Here is a 17,643-nt window from a genome sequence, read left to right as displayed (position 1 = left end):
TCCACAGACTCCTAAGTGCACCACTCACCCTTTTCCCCTCATCAATTCTATGATTCACCTCATCTTTCATAGACCCATCCGCTGACACGTCCACTCCCAAATATCTGAATACATTCACCTCCTCCATACTCTCTCCCTCCAATCTGATATCCAATCTTTCATCACCTAATCTTTTTGTTATCCTCATAACCTTACTCTTTCCTGTATTCACTTTCAATTTTCTTCTTTTGCACACCCTACCAAATTCATCCACCAATCTCTGCAACTTCTCTTCAGAATCTCCCAAGAGCACAGTGTCATCAGCAAAGAGCAACTGTGACAACTCCCACTTTATGTGTGATTCTTTATCTTTTAACTCCACGCCTCTTGTCAAGACCCTCGCATTTACTTCTCTTACAACCCCATCTATAAATATATTAAACAACCACGGTGACATCACACATCCTTGTCTAAGGCCTACTTTTACTGGGAAATAATTTCCCTCTTTCCTACATACTCTAACTTGAGCCTCACTATCCTCGTAAAAACTCTTCACTGCTTTCAGTAACCTACCTCCTACACCATACACCTGCAACATCTGCCACATTGCCCCCCTATCCACCCTGTCATATGCCTTTTCCAAATCCATAAATGCCACAAAGACCTCTTTAGCCTTATCTAGATACTGTTCACTTATATGTTTCACTGTAAACACCTGGTCCACACACCCCCTACCTTTCCTAAAGCCTCCTTGTTCATCTGCTATCCTATTCTCCGTCTTACTCTTAATTCTTTCAATAATAACTCTACCATACACTTTGCCAGTTATACTCAACAGACTTATCCCCCTATAATTTTTGCACTCTCTTTTATCCCCTTTGCCTTTATACAAAGGAACTATGCATGCTCTCTGCCAATCCCTAGGTACCTTACCCTCTTCCATACATTTATTAAATAATTGCACCAACCACTCCAAAACTATATCCCCACCTGCTTTTAACATTTCTATCTTTATCCCATCAATCCCGGCTGCCTTACCCCCTTTCATTTTACCTACTGCCTCACGAACTTCCCCCACACTCACAACTGGCTCTTCCTCACTCCTACAAGATGTTGTTCCTCCTTGCCCTATACACGAAATCACAGCTTCCCTATCTTCATCAACATTTAACAATTCCTCAAAATATTCCCTCCATCTTCCCAATACCTCTAACTCTCCATTTAATAACTCTCCTCTCCTATTTTTAACTGACAAATCCATTTGTTCTCTAGGCTTTCTTAACTTGTTAATCTCACTCCAAAACTTTTTCTTATTTTCAACAAAATTTGTTGATAACATCTCACCCACTCTCTCATTTGCTCTCTTTTTACATTGCTTCACCACTCTCTTAGCCTCTCTCTTTTTCTCCATATACTCTTCCCTCCTTGCATCACTTCTACTTTGTAAAAACTTCTCATATGCTAACTTTTTCTCCCTTACTACTCTCTTCACATCATCATTCCACCAATCACTCCTCTTCCCTCCCGCACCCACTTTCCTGTAACCACAAACTTCTGCTGAACACTCTAACACTACATTTTTAAACCTACCCCATACCTCTTCGACCCCATTGCCTATGCTCTCATTAGCCCATCTATCCTCCAATAGCTGTTTATATCTTACCCTAACTGCCTCCTCTTTTAGTTTATAAACCTTCACCTCTCTCTTCCCTGATGCTTCTATTCTCCTTGTATCCCATCTACCTTTTACTCTCAGTGTAGCTACAACTAGAAAGTGATCTGATATATCTGTGGCCCCTCTATAAACATGTACATCCTGAAGTCTACTCAACAGTCTTTTATCTACCAATACATAATCCAACAAACTACTGTCATTTCGCCCAACATCATATCTTGTATACTTATTTATCCTCTTTTTCTTAAAATATGTATTACCTATAACTAAACCCCTTTCTATACAAAGTTCAATCAAAGGGCTCCCATTATCATTTACACCTGGCACCCCAAACTTACCTACCACACCCTCTCTAAAAGTTTTTCCTACTTTAGCATTCAGGTCCCCTACCACAATTACTCTCTCACTTGGTTCAAAGGCTCCTATACATTCACTTAACATCTCCCAAAATCTCTCTCTCTCCTCTGCATTCCTCTCTTCTCCAGGTGCATACACGCTTATTATGACCCACTTCTCGCATCCAACCTTTACTTTAATCCACATAATTCTTGAATTTACACATTCATATTCTCTTTTCTCCTTCCATAACTGATCATTCAACATTACTGCTACCCCTTCCTTTGCTCTAACTCTCTCAGATACTCCAGATTTAATCCCATTTATTTCCCCCCACCGAAACTCCCCTACCCCCTTCAGCTTTGTTTCGCTTAGGGCCAGGACATCCAACTTCTTTTCATTCATAACATCAGCAATCATCTGTTTCTTGTCATCCGCACTACATCCACGCACATTTAAGCATCCCAGTTTTATAAAGTTTTTCTTCTTCTCTTTTTTAGTAAATTTCTACAGGAGAAGGGGTTACTAGCCCATTGCTCCCGGCATTTTAGTCGCCTCATACGACACGCATGGCTTACGGAGGAAAGATTCTTTTCCACTTCCCCATGGACAATAGAAGAAATAAAGAGGAACAAGAGCTACTTAGAAAAAGGAGAAAAACCTAGATGTATGTATATATATATGCATGTGCGTGTCTGTGAAGTGTGACCAAAGTGTAAGTAGGAGTAGCAAGATATCCCTGTTATCTAGCGTGTTTATGAGACAGAAAAAGAAACCAGCAATCCTCCCATCATGCAAAACAGTTACAGGTTTCTGTTTCACAGTCATCTGGCAGGACGGTAGTACTTCCCTGGGTGGTTGCTGTCTACCAACCTACTACCTACATTATCATTATATTGTTATCATTATATTGTTTACAAAACTTTGTTTACACAAACCCACACTGCCTTCCCCACCCACACCATGTTCTCTACTACTTACACTGTCTTCCCCACCACCCATGCTGGAAATACATCACTTTGACTTTTTTGTGTTATCCTAGGTTCTCTACACAAGTTGCAATGTATGATAATCTATGTAATTGTATTTGTGTACAACTGAATAAACTTATTTACACACCATCTTCCCAACCACTCACACCATCTTTCCCACCATCCACGCTCTCTTCTCCACCATCCAAGCTGCCTTCCCCAACACCCAAGCTGCCTTCCCCAACACCCAAGCTGCCTTCCCCACCACCCAAGCTGCCTTCCCTTTTCACTATCTGTATCTGGCATCCTAGGCATTGCTTTCAGTCGCAAACTCCTCAAAACCATGAAATTCAAATTCACTGGCATTTCCATCTGCATTAGAACTATCACTTGGGAAGAGAAGAGTCCCAAATTCGCTGAGGATTCAGATATTTCTTACTGCTAGGCATGCTGAACAAGGACTACTGAAATGGCAGTCCCAATATGCACCACTGGCTGCCTGATTTTGTAATACTGCACACACTGACCATGCAAACCCATTCTCTCAGATGTAGGCCAACCAGTTTTCTCCTGCTAGGTTTGAAGCTGCTAGAATTTTGGTGTAGTACTACGGCACCAACACTGGCTCGTAAGCCGTAGTACTATGGCACCAACACTGGGTCATAAGCCATAGTACTATGGCATCAACACTGGCTCGTAAGCCGTAGTACTACGGCACCAACAGTGAAAGGATTAATTAATTATATAAAAGGCTTCTTATTGACTGCAGGTGTAATGTCCCTGTCAAGCCCACTAGGTATGATGGCTATCAAGATACATCAAATATGAAGTCAATTTGCTTATGTATTTTCATTAAAATTAATAAATGGGAAGTACGTAAAAGCAAAATAACCAGCAAGATCACAAGTTTTTCTCTTATGGGAATATACATCAATAACACTTTGGCAAATACACATGGTATCCTTACCTGTAGTATTGGTGTGCGAGTCCACATTTCAGCCATTATGCAGCCAGCACCCCACATGTCAACTGGAGGTCCATAGTTTCTTTCTCCTAGGAGAAGCTCTGGTGGTCGGTACCAGAGTGTAACTACACGATTTGTATATCTGTAAATTGAAATGTACATTAACTTAAAATATTAGAATATAAGTAAAGAAAAAGACAAACTACGTATCCTTTAAAGTTGGTCTGATAAAGAATGATTACAAAAGGTTTCCCTGTCACCTTACCACATACATAAATACTATCTCTATTAATACTATCACACTCCATCAGCATTATATTTAATAAATCAATATAATGGCTGTATGGGTTACCATAATGTTCTAGCAAAACTATTTGTCCAACGTTTCAAGATTAAAATTTAATTTGCAGTAGTTCTTCGAGTGCTGTATAGCAACATTCGTGTCATTTTACTGTAAAAGCAAAGCTGCTCACATATACACATTTAAACCTCTATTTAAAAGACTTCAGTTTAACGGCTTTTGGATTAAACAAAGTCTGTTGTTTCCAGAACTGTAAGTTACTGTTACAATCCAATGGGAAACAGTTTTTAGAAACAACAAAATCCATTGTTTCCAGAAGTGTGTTTTTGTTATGACCACAACAAAACAGTCTTGATATTCAGATTTAATGGACAAACAGTATTACCAGATACCCTCTCTGATAATGCCATTATATTGAGATTTCCATCCAAAGACGGATGTATGCCTACCTGTCTTACTATGTTAGTGATAATTACTGCAGAGCTATATTCACCAAGAGTAGGAACCTTTGTCCTTATTAGTGGCCTAAGACAGTTAAAAATGTTATTTCTGATCCACCCTGTTAAAAATGCTCTTGTTTCTTTGCCACCAAGGTAAGGAAGCATGCTGGTGCACTGATATTATTCAAATGACCCTCCTAATCACAGTCCTGAAGACTTTTAGTACTATCCCTATTTAAAAGGTTTCTCGTTCTCCTAATTAAGTTTTATCCACACTGTAAGCTCAATCTTCCCTTCAAAAACACTATCTCCTACAAAGCCATTTTCCAAACAAAAATATGATCTCCCTTAAAAAATGTAATTTTGTATCTACAGAGGTTATGTCTACATTAAAGGTTCTACTTCACCAACAAAAGACCACATTCTGAATGTCTTCTCTCTTAAATAAGAAATTTTTTACAGCTCTTAACATCTACACTGTTTCTAATGTGCAAGCGTCATCACCACAACATACGTCATTAATCAACAATTCAGATATAATATTGTTCAAGTATCTGACTGAAGGGGTGAGAGAAGAAGGGTGGTGAATAATCAAATTTCCAATTAATGGGGTTGGGCAGCTGGATTTGAGAAATGTCAATTTTGTCTCAAGAAAAATAAAAGAACTTTTGCCCAGATTACAAAGTTAATCTCAAAATATATACAGTATACACAGTATGCAGCATTGTTTATGTACAATATACAGTACATGACAAAAATTCACAAGTTCCATTTAAAGAGAGTATCAAAGCACCCTCTAAAATGAAAAAATTGTTGGCAGAAGATATGCCCTCCACCATTACTTACATGCACAAGCTTTTCTTAGAGAATGAGAATTTTTTTTAACACGTTGACCGTCTTCCACCAAGGCATGGTGGCCCAAAAGAAAGAAAAACCCAAAAAGAAAAAACTTTCATTATCAGTCAACACTTTCACCATCACTCATACATAATCATTGTCTTTGCAGAGGCGCCCAGATACGACAGTTTAGATAGTCACTCCAAACTGCCAATATCCCAAACCCTTCCATTAAAGTGCAGGCATTGTACTTCCCATTTCCAGGACTCAAGTCTAGCTAACTTGTTTCCCTGAATCCTTTCACAAAATATTACCCTGCTCACACTCTAACAGCTCGTCAAGTCCCAAAAACCATTCGTCTCCATTCATTCCTATCTAACACATTCATGCATGCTTGCTGGAAATCCAAACCCCTTGCCCACAAAGCCACCTTTACCCTCTCCCTCCAACCTTTTTGAGGATGACTCCTACCCCGCCTTCCTTCCTTCCCCTACAGATTTATATGTTCTCCAAGTCATTCTTTGTTCCATTCTCTCTAAATAACCAAACCATCTCAACAACCCCTCTTCAGCCCTCTGACTAATACTTTTAGTAATTCCACACCTCCTAATTTCCACACTACGAATTCTCTGCAAATATTTACATCACACATTGCCCTTAGACAGGACATCTCCACTGCCTCCAGCTGCCTCCTTGCTGCAGCATTTACAACCCAAGCTTCACACCCATATAAGTGTGTTGGTACCACTATACTTTCGTACATTCCCTTCCACAGATACTTCGACGCACCACTCACCTTATTTTCCTTCATCAATTCTATGGTTAATCTCATCCTTCATAAACACATCCGCTGACAAGTCAACTCCCATATATCTGACAACATTCAATTCTTCCATACTCCCTTCCTTTCAAAGATCAAAGAGGCTTGATCTTTTCATTAATTTAGTTAACACAACTTTTAACGTGACATTGCAGTTTTACTATGAATTTTTAAGAACTGAAAAAACTGATCCTTGAGCAGCTCCAGATTATTATTATATTCATAGGAAAGCGGAAAAACCCACAAGCGATCATGCAGCACCAAAGGAATGGGAGGAAATCAAGTTTGATCAAGTCAGATCTTGTGACTCCTCACTAGAATCAGGGACTTCATTTCCCTTGAAGGATACAGCAGCTCTGGACATAAAGACAACTGAAAATGGATAAGGGTAACAAATGGAGTATTCAAGAATCAGCACCAAGAGCACCACCACTTCTGATCTACATAAATTATTTGCTATAGCTAATAAAGTGATACTTATGTTTAATCAAAGGTTACTGTAGTAACAATAAGCTACCAATGGGAATAGGACTCCAGGTAGACTTGGACAAATGGCAAGATTGATCAACCAAGTAGCTACCCGAGTTCAATCCAAATAAGCATAAGAAAAAACAAGATACCAGAGAAGTCCAGGAGGAGACCTTAAAAAAGCTATAAAACAGGAGGACCTGGGAATGAACATTACACCAAACATAGCATAAGCAGTGCACATCTACCTAACTTGTGCAACATATGTGAAGCTGGTGAACATCAAGATAGATGTTCACAGAATTTCTTAAGACATTATACAAGATATACATCAAATCAATCATAGAACAGGAAACTGACATGTCTAGAAGCTTGAAAATGGCAAGCAGTTTACAATCAGAATAATCCCAAAAGCAAGGAGAGTGCACAAGACTAAAGGAGCTGAGTCTGAAGACCTTGAAAGAGAAGAGGACTAGGAAAGAAACAACACAGATGAAACATTAAGAAATATATTACTTCATCCATATGATAGAAAGTAAGTGCATTACATTATATGAGGTACTGGCAGTGGCAAACTCTATAGAAAGTGTCTAGACCTAGGAAGACAGAGGTCAGTAATGCAAGTCAGTTTTGTTTAAAAGTCAGAACCAGGAGCAGAGACTCAACCTCTGCAAACAAGTCTAACAATGATTGGAAATATTTTTAAAATTAAATCTTGCATGCTATTTAAGTCAGTAGCTGAAGAGTAATGTATGTGAACACACAACATTTACTTCTATATTTTTGAACAAGTCAGTAGTAGCATATCCTAGACAATAATGTTCAATAATCACTGTTTTAGTCTGTCCATTCCCCTTTCACTGTTTATAGGGGTTCTCTCAGGTATCTTGCTATAAGTTGTAATCTCTGCTCCTTACATAAGAAAAGCAATATAGTATTTTCCCGGACAATTATAGGATTATGAAGCAACATGAAAACTTTTATGACAATCCAGTACTTACAGTTTTTAAACTGCAACATTAACACCCCTCCTTCAGAGTGCAGGCACTGTACTTCCCATCTCCAGGACTCAAGTCCGGCCTGCCGGTTTCCCTGAATCCCTTCATAAATGTTACTTTGCTCACACTCCAACAGCACGTCAAGTATTAAAAACCATTTGTCTCCATTAACTCCTATCAAACACGCTCACGCACGCCTGCTGGAAGTCACTGCAAATTTAGTGTCATCAACGTCCTTTCCCCCATGATTCTCATGTTTGATCTAATTTATATTAAGCAGTATCAGAAATGAAGACGAAATACTTAAGGGAAGCAATAACTATTGCAAGAACAAGAATTTTTTATAATACAAGTGCTAGATTTCACTCCAATATTTTTTTGTTATGCTTCTTGAAAAATTAAATGATCTACCACCCAGCTTCATCGATACTGCATTCCCTTTTTCTACATTGTGTTCTACTGAGAGCTAAATTCAGTAAGCCTTCATAGTGTTAATTAAATTCATAGACTGTGATGGCTATTTAGGTTTGTGGGCCACTGCCAGCAAAAGCCTGGTTAATCAATGGTCAACAAGGAAGACTGACCTTAGGGAGGGCCCTCAAAAATAGGTCATTGGTATACCTGGAGTATACCTGGAGTATACCTGGAGGGGGTTTCAGGGTCAATGCCCCCACAGCCTGGTCCGTGACCAGGCCTCACAGGAGATCAGGGCCTGATCAACCAACAAGGATGTAACTGTTGGCCACATGTAAACTGACATACGAACCACAGCCCAGCTGGTCAGGTACTAACTTTAGGTACCTTTTCAGCTCCTTCTTGAAGATAGCCAAGAGTCTACTGGTAATTCCTCTTATGTATGCTGGGAGGCAGTTGAACATTCTTGGGCCCCTGATACTTAACCCTTTGAGGGTTTCGGACGTACTAGTACGTCTTACGAGCAGGGGTTTTTGACGTACTAGTACGCATAAATTCTAGCGCCGTCAAATCTCGCGGGAAAAGGCTGGTAGGCCTCCATATGAAAGAATGGGTCTATGTGGTCAGTGTGCACAGTATAAAAAAAATCCTGCAGCACACAGTGTATAATGAGAAAAAAAAAACTCACCGTTTTCTTGGCATAAAACAGCGACTTTGCACTGTATTTTCGTATGGTATTTATTGTTGTATTCTAGTTTTCTTGGTCTCATTTTATAGAATGGAATGCATATCACAGAAATTGAGATGATTTTCACTGGTTTTACAATGAAAAGTACCTTGAAATTGAGCTCAAAGTAGCAGAAATGTTCGATTTTTACCAAAGTTCAAAAGTAAACAAATCATGCCAAGCGTCCAATACACGTCAACTGGTGAGTCTAACATTCTTTTGCAAGTGCGCCAATATGATTTATACCATTTTTTACACTAATGCAGTAGTCTGCATAACAGTAAATCTTCTATTTTTCGTGAGAATAAAAATTCAAAGTGGAAAGCAAAAGAATGTAAGAGGGGCCTTGAGACGTGACTAATGAACAGAAGAAATGTCATTTTAGTGCCAGGAATGTATTTCTTGTTTGTTCTGGACCCTATTCGGAAATTGGCATTTTTTGAAATTTGTGTGAAATTGGCAAAATTGCTAAATTCTGACCACTGTATTGGATAGTTGAAAATGGTAAATGGGTGGTTTCTTGCCTTCATTCAATAGAAAAAATGTAGTTCTAGTGAAATATTCATGTTTTTTGTCGACTAGTACAGAGGAATTGGCCGAAAATGGGGCTCAAATTGGGCAAAATCGCCGATGCGTAAACATCGCCGAGACCGCTAACTTCGCGAGAGCATAATTCCGTAAGTTTTCCATCAAATCTCATAATTTTGGTGTCATTATGATCAGGAAAAGATTCTCTATCTTTTCATAAGAAAAAATTATTTATTTTTTTTTTTTAAATTTGGCCGACCCTGAGAATGAGTTTCTGAGAGGGCCTGTCGACCCTCAAAGGGTTAATGTGTTGTCTCTTAGCATACTCATGGCACCCCTGCATTTCATTGGGGGGATGTTGCATAGCCTGCCGAGTCTTTTGCTTTTCACAAGGAGTGATTTTCATGTGCAGATTTGGAACTAGTCTCTAGTACTTTCCAAGTGTATATTATCATGTATCTTTCTCACCTGTATTCCAGGGAGTACAAATCAAAGGACTTCAACTATTCCCAGTAATTTAGGTATTTGATCATACTCACGAGAGCCATGAAAGTTTACTGCATATTCTCAAGGTCTGGAATTTCGCCTGCCTTGAAAGGGACCATTAGTGTACCTCAAAATTCTTCCCATAGCAATCAAAGTTTTGATATACTATTAATGTTCTTAATAAATCCCATGTTAATGCTAAAGTTCCTTAATTTCAATGTTCTGCTTTTGTTTTCAGTTTTTTAATGTTCTGCTTTGTTTTCAGTTTTTTAATGTTCCATTAATTTACATGTATCCATATCATTCCTCAAACTTTGAACCCTTGTTAGCATTTTCCGAGAAAACAGAACACAGGTTGGTTGGGCTTTTCCCAGGACTTTGATGTGTCATTCAAGAATTAATGACTTAGTAATATTTTTTTGTTTCTTCATAGTGATTGGTGCATTTATCATTTTTTGAAGAGAATAACTAATGTTTAAGGCAGTACATAATTCTGGTAGTATTTAAATGAAAATTTTGATAAATCCTTGTATTGCTTATGCTCTTTGCCCTTTTGTACACCTAGGGTGTTAAACAACACAGTAAATTTTCACACAATATTTACCCTTCTCAGCTGAGAGAGATTTGTACATGTAAGTCTTATCACTTACCTTTTCTAGCAACAGAATTACCTTTAGTGTACAGTTTCTGTTCTCACTCAACTTGACAATGGTTCAGAATGAACCCAAACATTGTTTAGTTTCCATTTCCAATTTGCAGATTACCTAGGTGTGAGTAGCTTATGACAGTACCAGTATGAGGTGGCAATACAATGGTTAAAATACCACACAAGCTTATGAAGAGTATTGAATTTAGTAACAAATCTGACCAGAAACTGAAGAAGCTCTAGTAAGAGACAAAATGAGCTCCCTGATGATCTGGATTAAAGTAGAGCTCCTGTTTCTGGGTCAACTACCAAAGGAAAGTCTGAAGACATTTCTAATTTAAAACAAATTGGAACCAGTTAAAGAGGTTTCAACAAACAATCCAACACATTACCTACTGTCAAGACATCACAATACCTGCCCCCTAACCAAACTAAAATTACCTAAATGATCAGATGGCTAGACTGACCAGTTCCAATAGGAAGCTCCATATTATGATTATATATAAGCATTTCAAGCATAATTCAAAGAGCCATTTCAAGAAGTTCAGAAATGAATAAGTGGTGGAAAAACTTAATGAAACAATACTGGGTTCAAGAGATTGTTTTTATTTTTAAAGAAAATACACAAAAGACAGTAGTGTGTTCAGTACCAGCTTACTGCAGTGAACTTGATACTCAGTTCCCAGGAACACAAAACTAATGGAGGCAAAAATGTCGCCATTTCGTAACATTAACTCCCTAGCATGTAAATAGGGTAGCCGTGAACTACTGATGTACCCAACTGTTCAAAAATAACTCCAATATAAAGATACTCTGTAATACAGGTAGCAAGTGCAGCTTACCCAACCATTCTTGCTGCCTTCTGTCTGCTGGGAGGGGGGAGGGGGGTGAATGAATGTCTAATGATTTTAACCAAATAATAACTACCAACCTAATTTTTCATATCTGTAATTGGTTGATTATTACAGATACTACTAATTAATACTATTAATATCAAATTTCTTGCAAGCGATGTACCAGCATAGCCAAAGCTGGCTAGCAATTGCAGCAATGGAAACAAAAGTATTGTTCTAAACAATGTTTCTTCACCTCTGCTGATGGTTACCCTTTGGCAAATTGAAGTGTATTTTCTGAAGATACTCACCCTTCTTCATTACTTTTTTTTCCTTTCCCTACCTTCACTTTCTATTCAAATAGTGTCACTGAAATTGAGTGCTTTGGCTTAATTTATGCATCTTCCTTTATATGTAGAACAACCACTGTGAAAAAATAGTGAAATTCCAAGCATTTTCATGATTTCTCACATTATCATGAAAGCACTTGGAATTTCACTATTTTTTCACAGTGGTTGTGCTGCATATTGTGATATCACCTGTTTACTCTGATCTTATTGCATCTTCCTTTATATCTTCAAGATATCTGTAAATTATCTTTAAATCCCAACATCTATACCTCAAATTTGAATATCTTCCTACTGTAATGTGCTTAATGCAAAGTATTAAAGATTAAGTGCTATTTATAATATTCTTTGCACTTCGATGAAATATAGTCATTCTGTACTCTTGACTTATTATCAAAAGTGATCATAAAACATAGTGTCCGAATGCAATTTAATTTTGAATAAAATTATCAATCTGGCATCACTTTTAGAATAATCATTAACGTACTTTTTAATATACAGGTCTCCCTCAACATTCGCGAGAGTTAGGGGATCAAGAGCCTCGCGAATGTTGAAAAACCGTGAATGTTTGGTGCCCCAATATATTGTAGGGAAATATATTACATACTGCTTCCTTAACTTGTTGAACCATGAATAATCATAAAATACATGAAAACGTCGTAAATTGTACTAAATATATACATGTTATGCTTTAATAACGTATGTTATTTAATAACAATTATGTTAATAACATGTATGTTATTAAATACCAGACTCCACCACTGCCTCCGCCAATGCCTCCACCACTGCGAGTCCCTACTACCCTCCCTCCGACCCCCGCAACTGGCAGCCAGCCCTCCCACCACTCAGTGTGGCAAGTGTTTTGTTTGTTCATTATTTGCTATTAAACTACAGTATAAATAATGTAAACCCATTCATGACTGCATATTGGAATGGCTATTTGGACAGGTATTAGACGGTGACATCATGTGTTTACTCTTGAACACAGCAAAGAATCGAACATTTCTGCTATTGCTAATAATAACAATAGTAGTAATAATAATAATAATAATAATAATAATAATAATAATAATAATAATAATAATAATAATAATAATAAATACGATATAACTGAAGAAGGAAATTGTACTAAAATATGAGGGAGTGGTTGACACATCATCAGTGTGACTTTGTTTATGCTGGAGTGAACATTAGTCTCCCTGCTCTTCCAAACATTTCACAATAATTCAGCGGATGAGGCAGTGGTATTTAATAACATATATGTTATAAATAATAATAGCACATGTTATTGTTAATAACATGTATAATTATTAACATGTATGTTATTAAATACCATTGCCTCAATCACTGCCTCTACCACTCCAGTCACACTCAATCTACAAGCACCAAACACAATGAATTATTGTGAAATGTTTGGAAGAGCAGGGAGACTAATGTTCACTCCAGCATAAACAAAGTCACACTGACAATGTGTCAACCACTCCCTCGTATTTTTGTACAATTTCCTTCTTCAATTATATCATATTTATTATTATTATTATTATTATTATTATTATTATTATTATTATTATTATTATTATTATTATTATTATTATTACTATTGTTATTATTAGCTGTAGCAGAAATGTTTAATTCTTTGCAGTGTTCAAGAGTAAACACATGATGTCACCGTCTAATACCTTTCCTAATAGCCATTCCAATATGCAGTCATGAATGGGTTTACATTATTTATACTGTAGTTTAATAGCAAATAATGAACAAACAAAACACTCACCACACTGAGTGGTGGGAGGGCTGGCTGCCAGTTGCGGGGGTCGGAGGGAGGGTAGTAGGGACTCGCAGGTGGCGGGAAACTTAAATATGATTTGGCGGCTGGGAATTTGGTGGCTGGGAATTTGGCGGTTGGGAATTTGGGAATGTGTGAAGCCCGTGAAAGTTGAAAACATGAATGTTGAGGGAGACCTGTATGTCATAACCATGCACAAACTGCATACTTAAATTTATATATGAAAGAAAATTCTAATTAACTAATTAGCTGTAAGTTTATTGTAAAAAATTCTGTACAGTACTGTATTTTCTCAACTACTGTATCATAACTAAAGAATTAAGTACCGTACTATACATATTAATACCTCTCAGCTTTAGTAACTTACAATTATCTGCAGTGTTATTATACAGAAATTTTTGTACTAAGTTCCTAATGCAGACATGTATATACCACTACCAGTTTAAGGATTAATTAAAAGAACATAATAAAAACGAATGACAATGAAAGCTACTGAATTTTCTAACATATGAGAATTTTACAAGTCTTTGGATTATGAACATTATGGAAACTAATAAAATAACAGAGGAAATGGAAGAGATTTGTAAGTTATCTCTCAAAGGGAATTACTGGAGGACCCCTACATTAATTATTAATAGCTTAAAAACAAGCTCCAAGCCCATATAAGATATATAGCACAAAAGTAATTTAAGTTGGAAGGGTACCTGGTAGTGAAGTTGTGGGTTGGTGATGGTGTAAAATTAACATCATAGTTGGTGAAACAGGTTAATTTCTGTTAAAAAGTCACGAGGGAGTACGTGTCACTGGTAGAATTCTCGGAGAGGGCAGATTGAGCATGTCATGGCACTGAAGATGTTGATGATGGATAAGAGTTGTGTACAGCAAATTGTAAATTAGTGAGTATGGTTTTCCCATGCCTGACAGCAATGACAAGATGGCCAAGAGACTAATAACACTTTGATAGGTACTAGAATACTGCATTTTACAGTTCAAAAAAGGGACTGCCCTATGGCAGACTGAATACCAGACTGAGCAGCAGAGTCTGTATTCTTTACCTGAATGTCAGCATGTCCATAGACCCAGCATAAAATGACTGCTTTATGATTGCTAGAAATTTGACAGCCTCTGTTGTACACAAGGTACAATGAGATGTAGGCAAGTTATTTCTGAATGGTATGTAAAAGCACTTTGGATCTGCAACAACCTCAAATGAGGAAGATATGGTTGCAATGTGTATGATAGCAAAGAGTATGAATTATAACTCTGCTGCAAAAAATACTGGCCAACTCTAGTAAATAGACTTGGATTACTCTACTTGGAAAGATACCCACATACCCTACTCTTGAGAATTTGGAGGTACAATGCCATAGCATGGGAATGTAATCTCTCCCATAAAAAAAAGCAGCTGTAATACAGCACAATGTCATAATGTGTTTCCAAATCAATTACAGCAAATGCTCATGTTATATGACCTTATTTTGCACTGTTTCATTATTGCACATCCCATAATTTATAACTGAAAAATTATAAAAGTATTATAAAACTTGGCATAAATTTTCAAGTCAAGGGAGAAATATGGGTACAATTCTCCTGTTTTTAATCTGCCCTAATATTATACATCTGGGAGGCCAAACACAATGTCCCACAACCCTTCCTGCCTGAGAGTTTCATGTGTCTAGTCATGTCCACTAGACACCTGTTATTTTTTTAATTAACACACTGGCTGTCTCTCACCGAGGCAGGGTGCCTCCCCCCCCCCCCCCAACAAAAAACTTTCACTGTCATTCACACTATCATTGTCTTTCCTAAAGGCCCACAGATACAACAGTTTAGATGTCACCCTAAACAGGAAACATCCCAAACCCCTCCTTTAAAGTGCAGGCATTGTACTTCCCACCTTCAGGACTAAGTCCGGCTAACTTGTTACATAAATATTTTTTCAAACCTTGTATCAAATTGATACAAGGTTTATATAGAACACCTATATTAAAACACCTGAAAGAGAATAATGTGCAATAACAGCTAACCTAGCATCTGTGAGTGTAAAATATCACACATTACACTTTAATTATACATTTCCATGCATTTTATGGTGATGCCTACTCTGGATAACTTTACAGCTGTTGTACATGTTGGTGACTCATAATATTGTAAAAAAAAAAAAAAACTGTGTGAAACTAGAAAAGTGTTCTGGAGGGATACTGTTTGCAGAAAGGACACTTGACTTCTAGGGCTTGTGTATGTACAGTATTTAATAATAAATACATGTACCTCTTACTTAATGCACACTTTTATAATTTTCTCAAATTTTTCTTTCACATATGATGCTTAAATTACAGTACATGTATATAAAACACCTGTATCAAAACAGTTGGAAGAGGGAAAATATAGAATGAATGACTGGAAGACAGTACAGAGTGATATGCCTGCCAGTCAGTTGTTTGCCCCAACACAGCAGGATATTTATGTTTGGAGGATCCCTGCACCTTGACAGGTAAGGCAAAGTAGTGTTTCTCTAATTGGCAGTCCAACAGAAAAACGGAACAAGATGTCTGAGCAAGTCTCCTTACAGATGCTGCTGCTGTTCTTCTAGAAATGAACAGCAAAAGACACACTACCTCACCCACAGTTTCTCAAACTTGACTGCTAACTCTGACTTAAGCTCCACCAACAATGCAAGTCTTCATGAATTGTGCTAACACTATCATATCTCTGAATTGTCTGTAAAACATATATATTTTTTTTATCTCAATGGCCCTCTCTCACCAAGGAATGGTGATCCAAAGACAATGCATTCACCATCATTCATTTAATCACTGTCTTTTCAGAAGTGAGCTGGTATCACCCTCTGACTGCAGCATCAACATCCATCCATCAGAGAGCAGACACTGCCATTCCCACCTCCAGGCTTCCTAATGGAGTGTTTAGTGGATGAGCAAGGAGGAACTCTGCTATACTACACTTTCAATTCTACAAGAGCACACGTAAAACAACAAAACCACCAGTTAGTTCTACTCAGTTTACTTTTCTCATGTCCTGAGCTAGCTGTGAATTACTTAAAATTTCCATACTCATAGAGGGGCCAATGAAATCTCCATTAACCCTCTGGCTGTTTCAGCCATAAATATACGTCTTACGAGCCAGTGTTTCAGACGTAGTATATACAGAATTCTTCCTCCATAAGCCATGCGTGTCGTAAGAGGCGACTAAAATGCTGGGAGCGAGGGGCTAGTAACCCCTTCTCCTGTATATATTACTAAATTTAAAAAGAGAAACTTTCATTTTTCTTTTTGGGCCACCCTGTCTTGGTGGGATACGGCCAGTTTGTTGGAGAAAAAAAAAACTCTAGTGGCTTCTTCAAATCAAGCAGGAGAAAGCTGATAGGCCCACATGTGAGAGAATGGGTCTGTGTGCACTGTATAAAAAAAATCCTGCCGCACGCAGTTCATAATGAGAGAAAAAAACTCCATGTTTTTGAATTAAAACGCCGAATTTGAGGTGTATTTTCCTATAGTATTTATGGTTGTATTCTCGTTTTCTAGATCTCATTTGATAGAATGGAAAAATATTACAGAAATAGAGATGATTTTGATTAGTTTCACGATGAAAACGACCTTGAAATTGAGCTAAAAATAGCGGAACTGTTCGATTTTTTCCAATGTTCAAGAGTAAGCAAATCACTCCACACGTCTGATACACGTCAACTGGGGAGTCTAATATTCTTTCACTAGTGCACTGATATTATTTATACCATTTTTACAATAATGCAGTAGTCTGCATAACAGTAAATCTTCTATTTTTTGTGTGAATAAAAAATCAATATAGAAAGTAAGAGTTATATAAGAGGGGCCTGGAGATGTGACTAATGAACAGAGGATATGTTATTTTAGTGCCAAGAATGTCTGCATTGTTTATTCTGGACCCTATTTTGAAAGTGGCATCTTTTTTAATTTGCATGAAATTGGCCAAATTGCCAAATTCTGACCACTTTATTGGGTAGTTGAAATCGGTAAATGGGTGGTTTCTTGTGCTCAATTGATAGAAAAATGGAGTTCTAAAGAAATTGCTATGAGTTTGGTCGACTGAA

At 37.5% G+C, this 17,643-nt stretch overlaps 1 protein-coding gene across 2 annotated transcripts in view; it reads right to left on the bottom strand.

The window, feature by feature from the left end:
- LOC128685963 (cyclin-dependent kinase 9) overlaps positions 1-17,643 on the bottom strand; it is a 68,324-nt gene that overhangs the window by 16,623 nt on the left and 34,058 nt on the right. For both annotated transcript variants that reach the window (XM_070083361.1, XM_070083360.1), the window contains one exon: positions 3,929-4,067. In XM_070083361.1, the coding sequence (XP_069939462.1) occupies positions 3,929-4,067 (139 nt within the window). The remainder of the gene's footprint in view (positions 1-3,928; positions 4,068-17,643) is intronic.

This window comes from Cherax quadricarinatus, chromosome 9, assembly GCF_038502225.1.
Source record: "Cherax quadricarinatus isolate ZL_2023a chromosome 9, ASM3850222v1, whole genome shotgun sequence".
In the NCBI taxonomy this organism is placed as follows: Eukaryota; Metazoa; Arthropoda; class Malacostraca; order Decapoda; family Parastacidae; genus Cherax; species Cherax quadricarinatus.
This window is presented reverse-complemented; position numbering and strand designations above follow the sequence as displayed.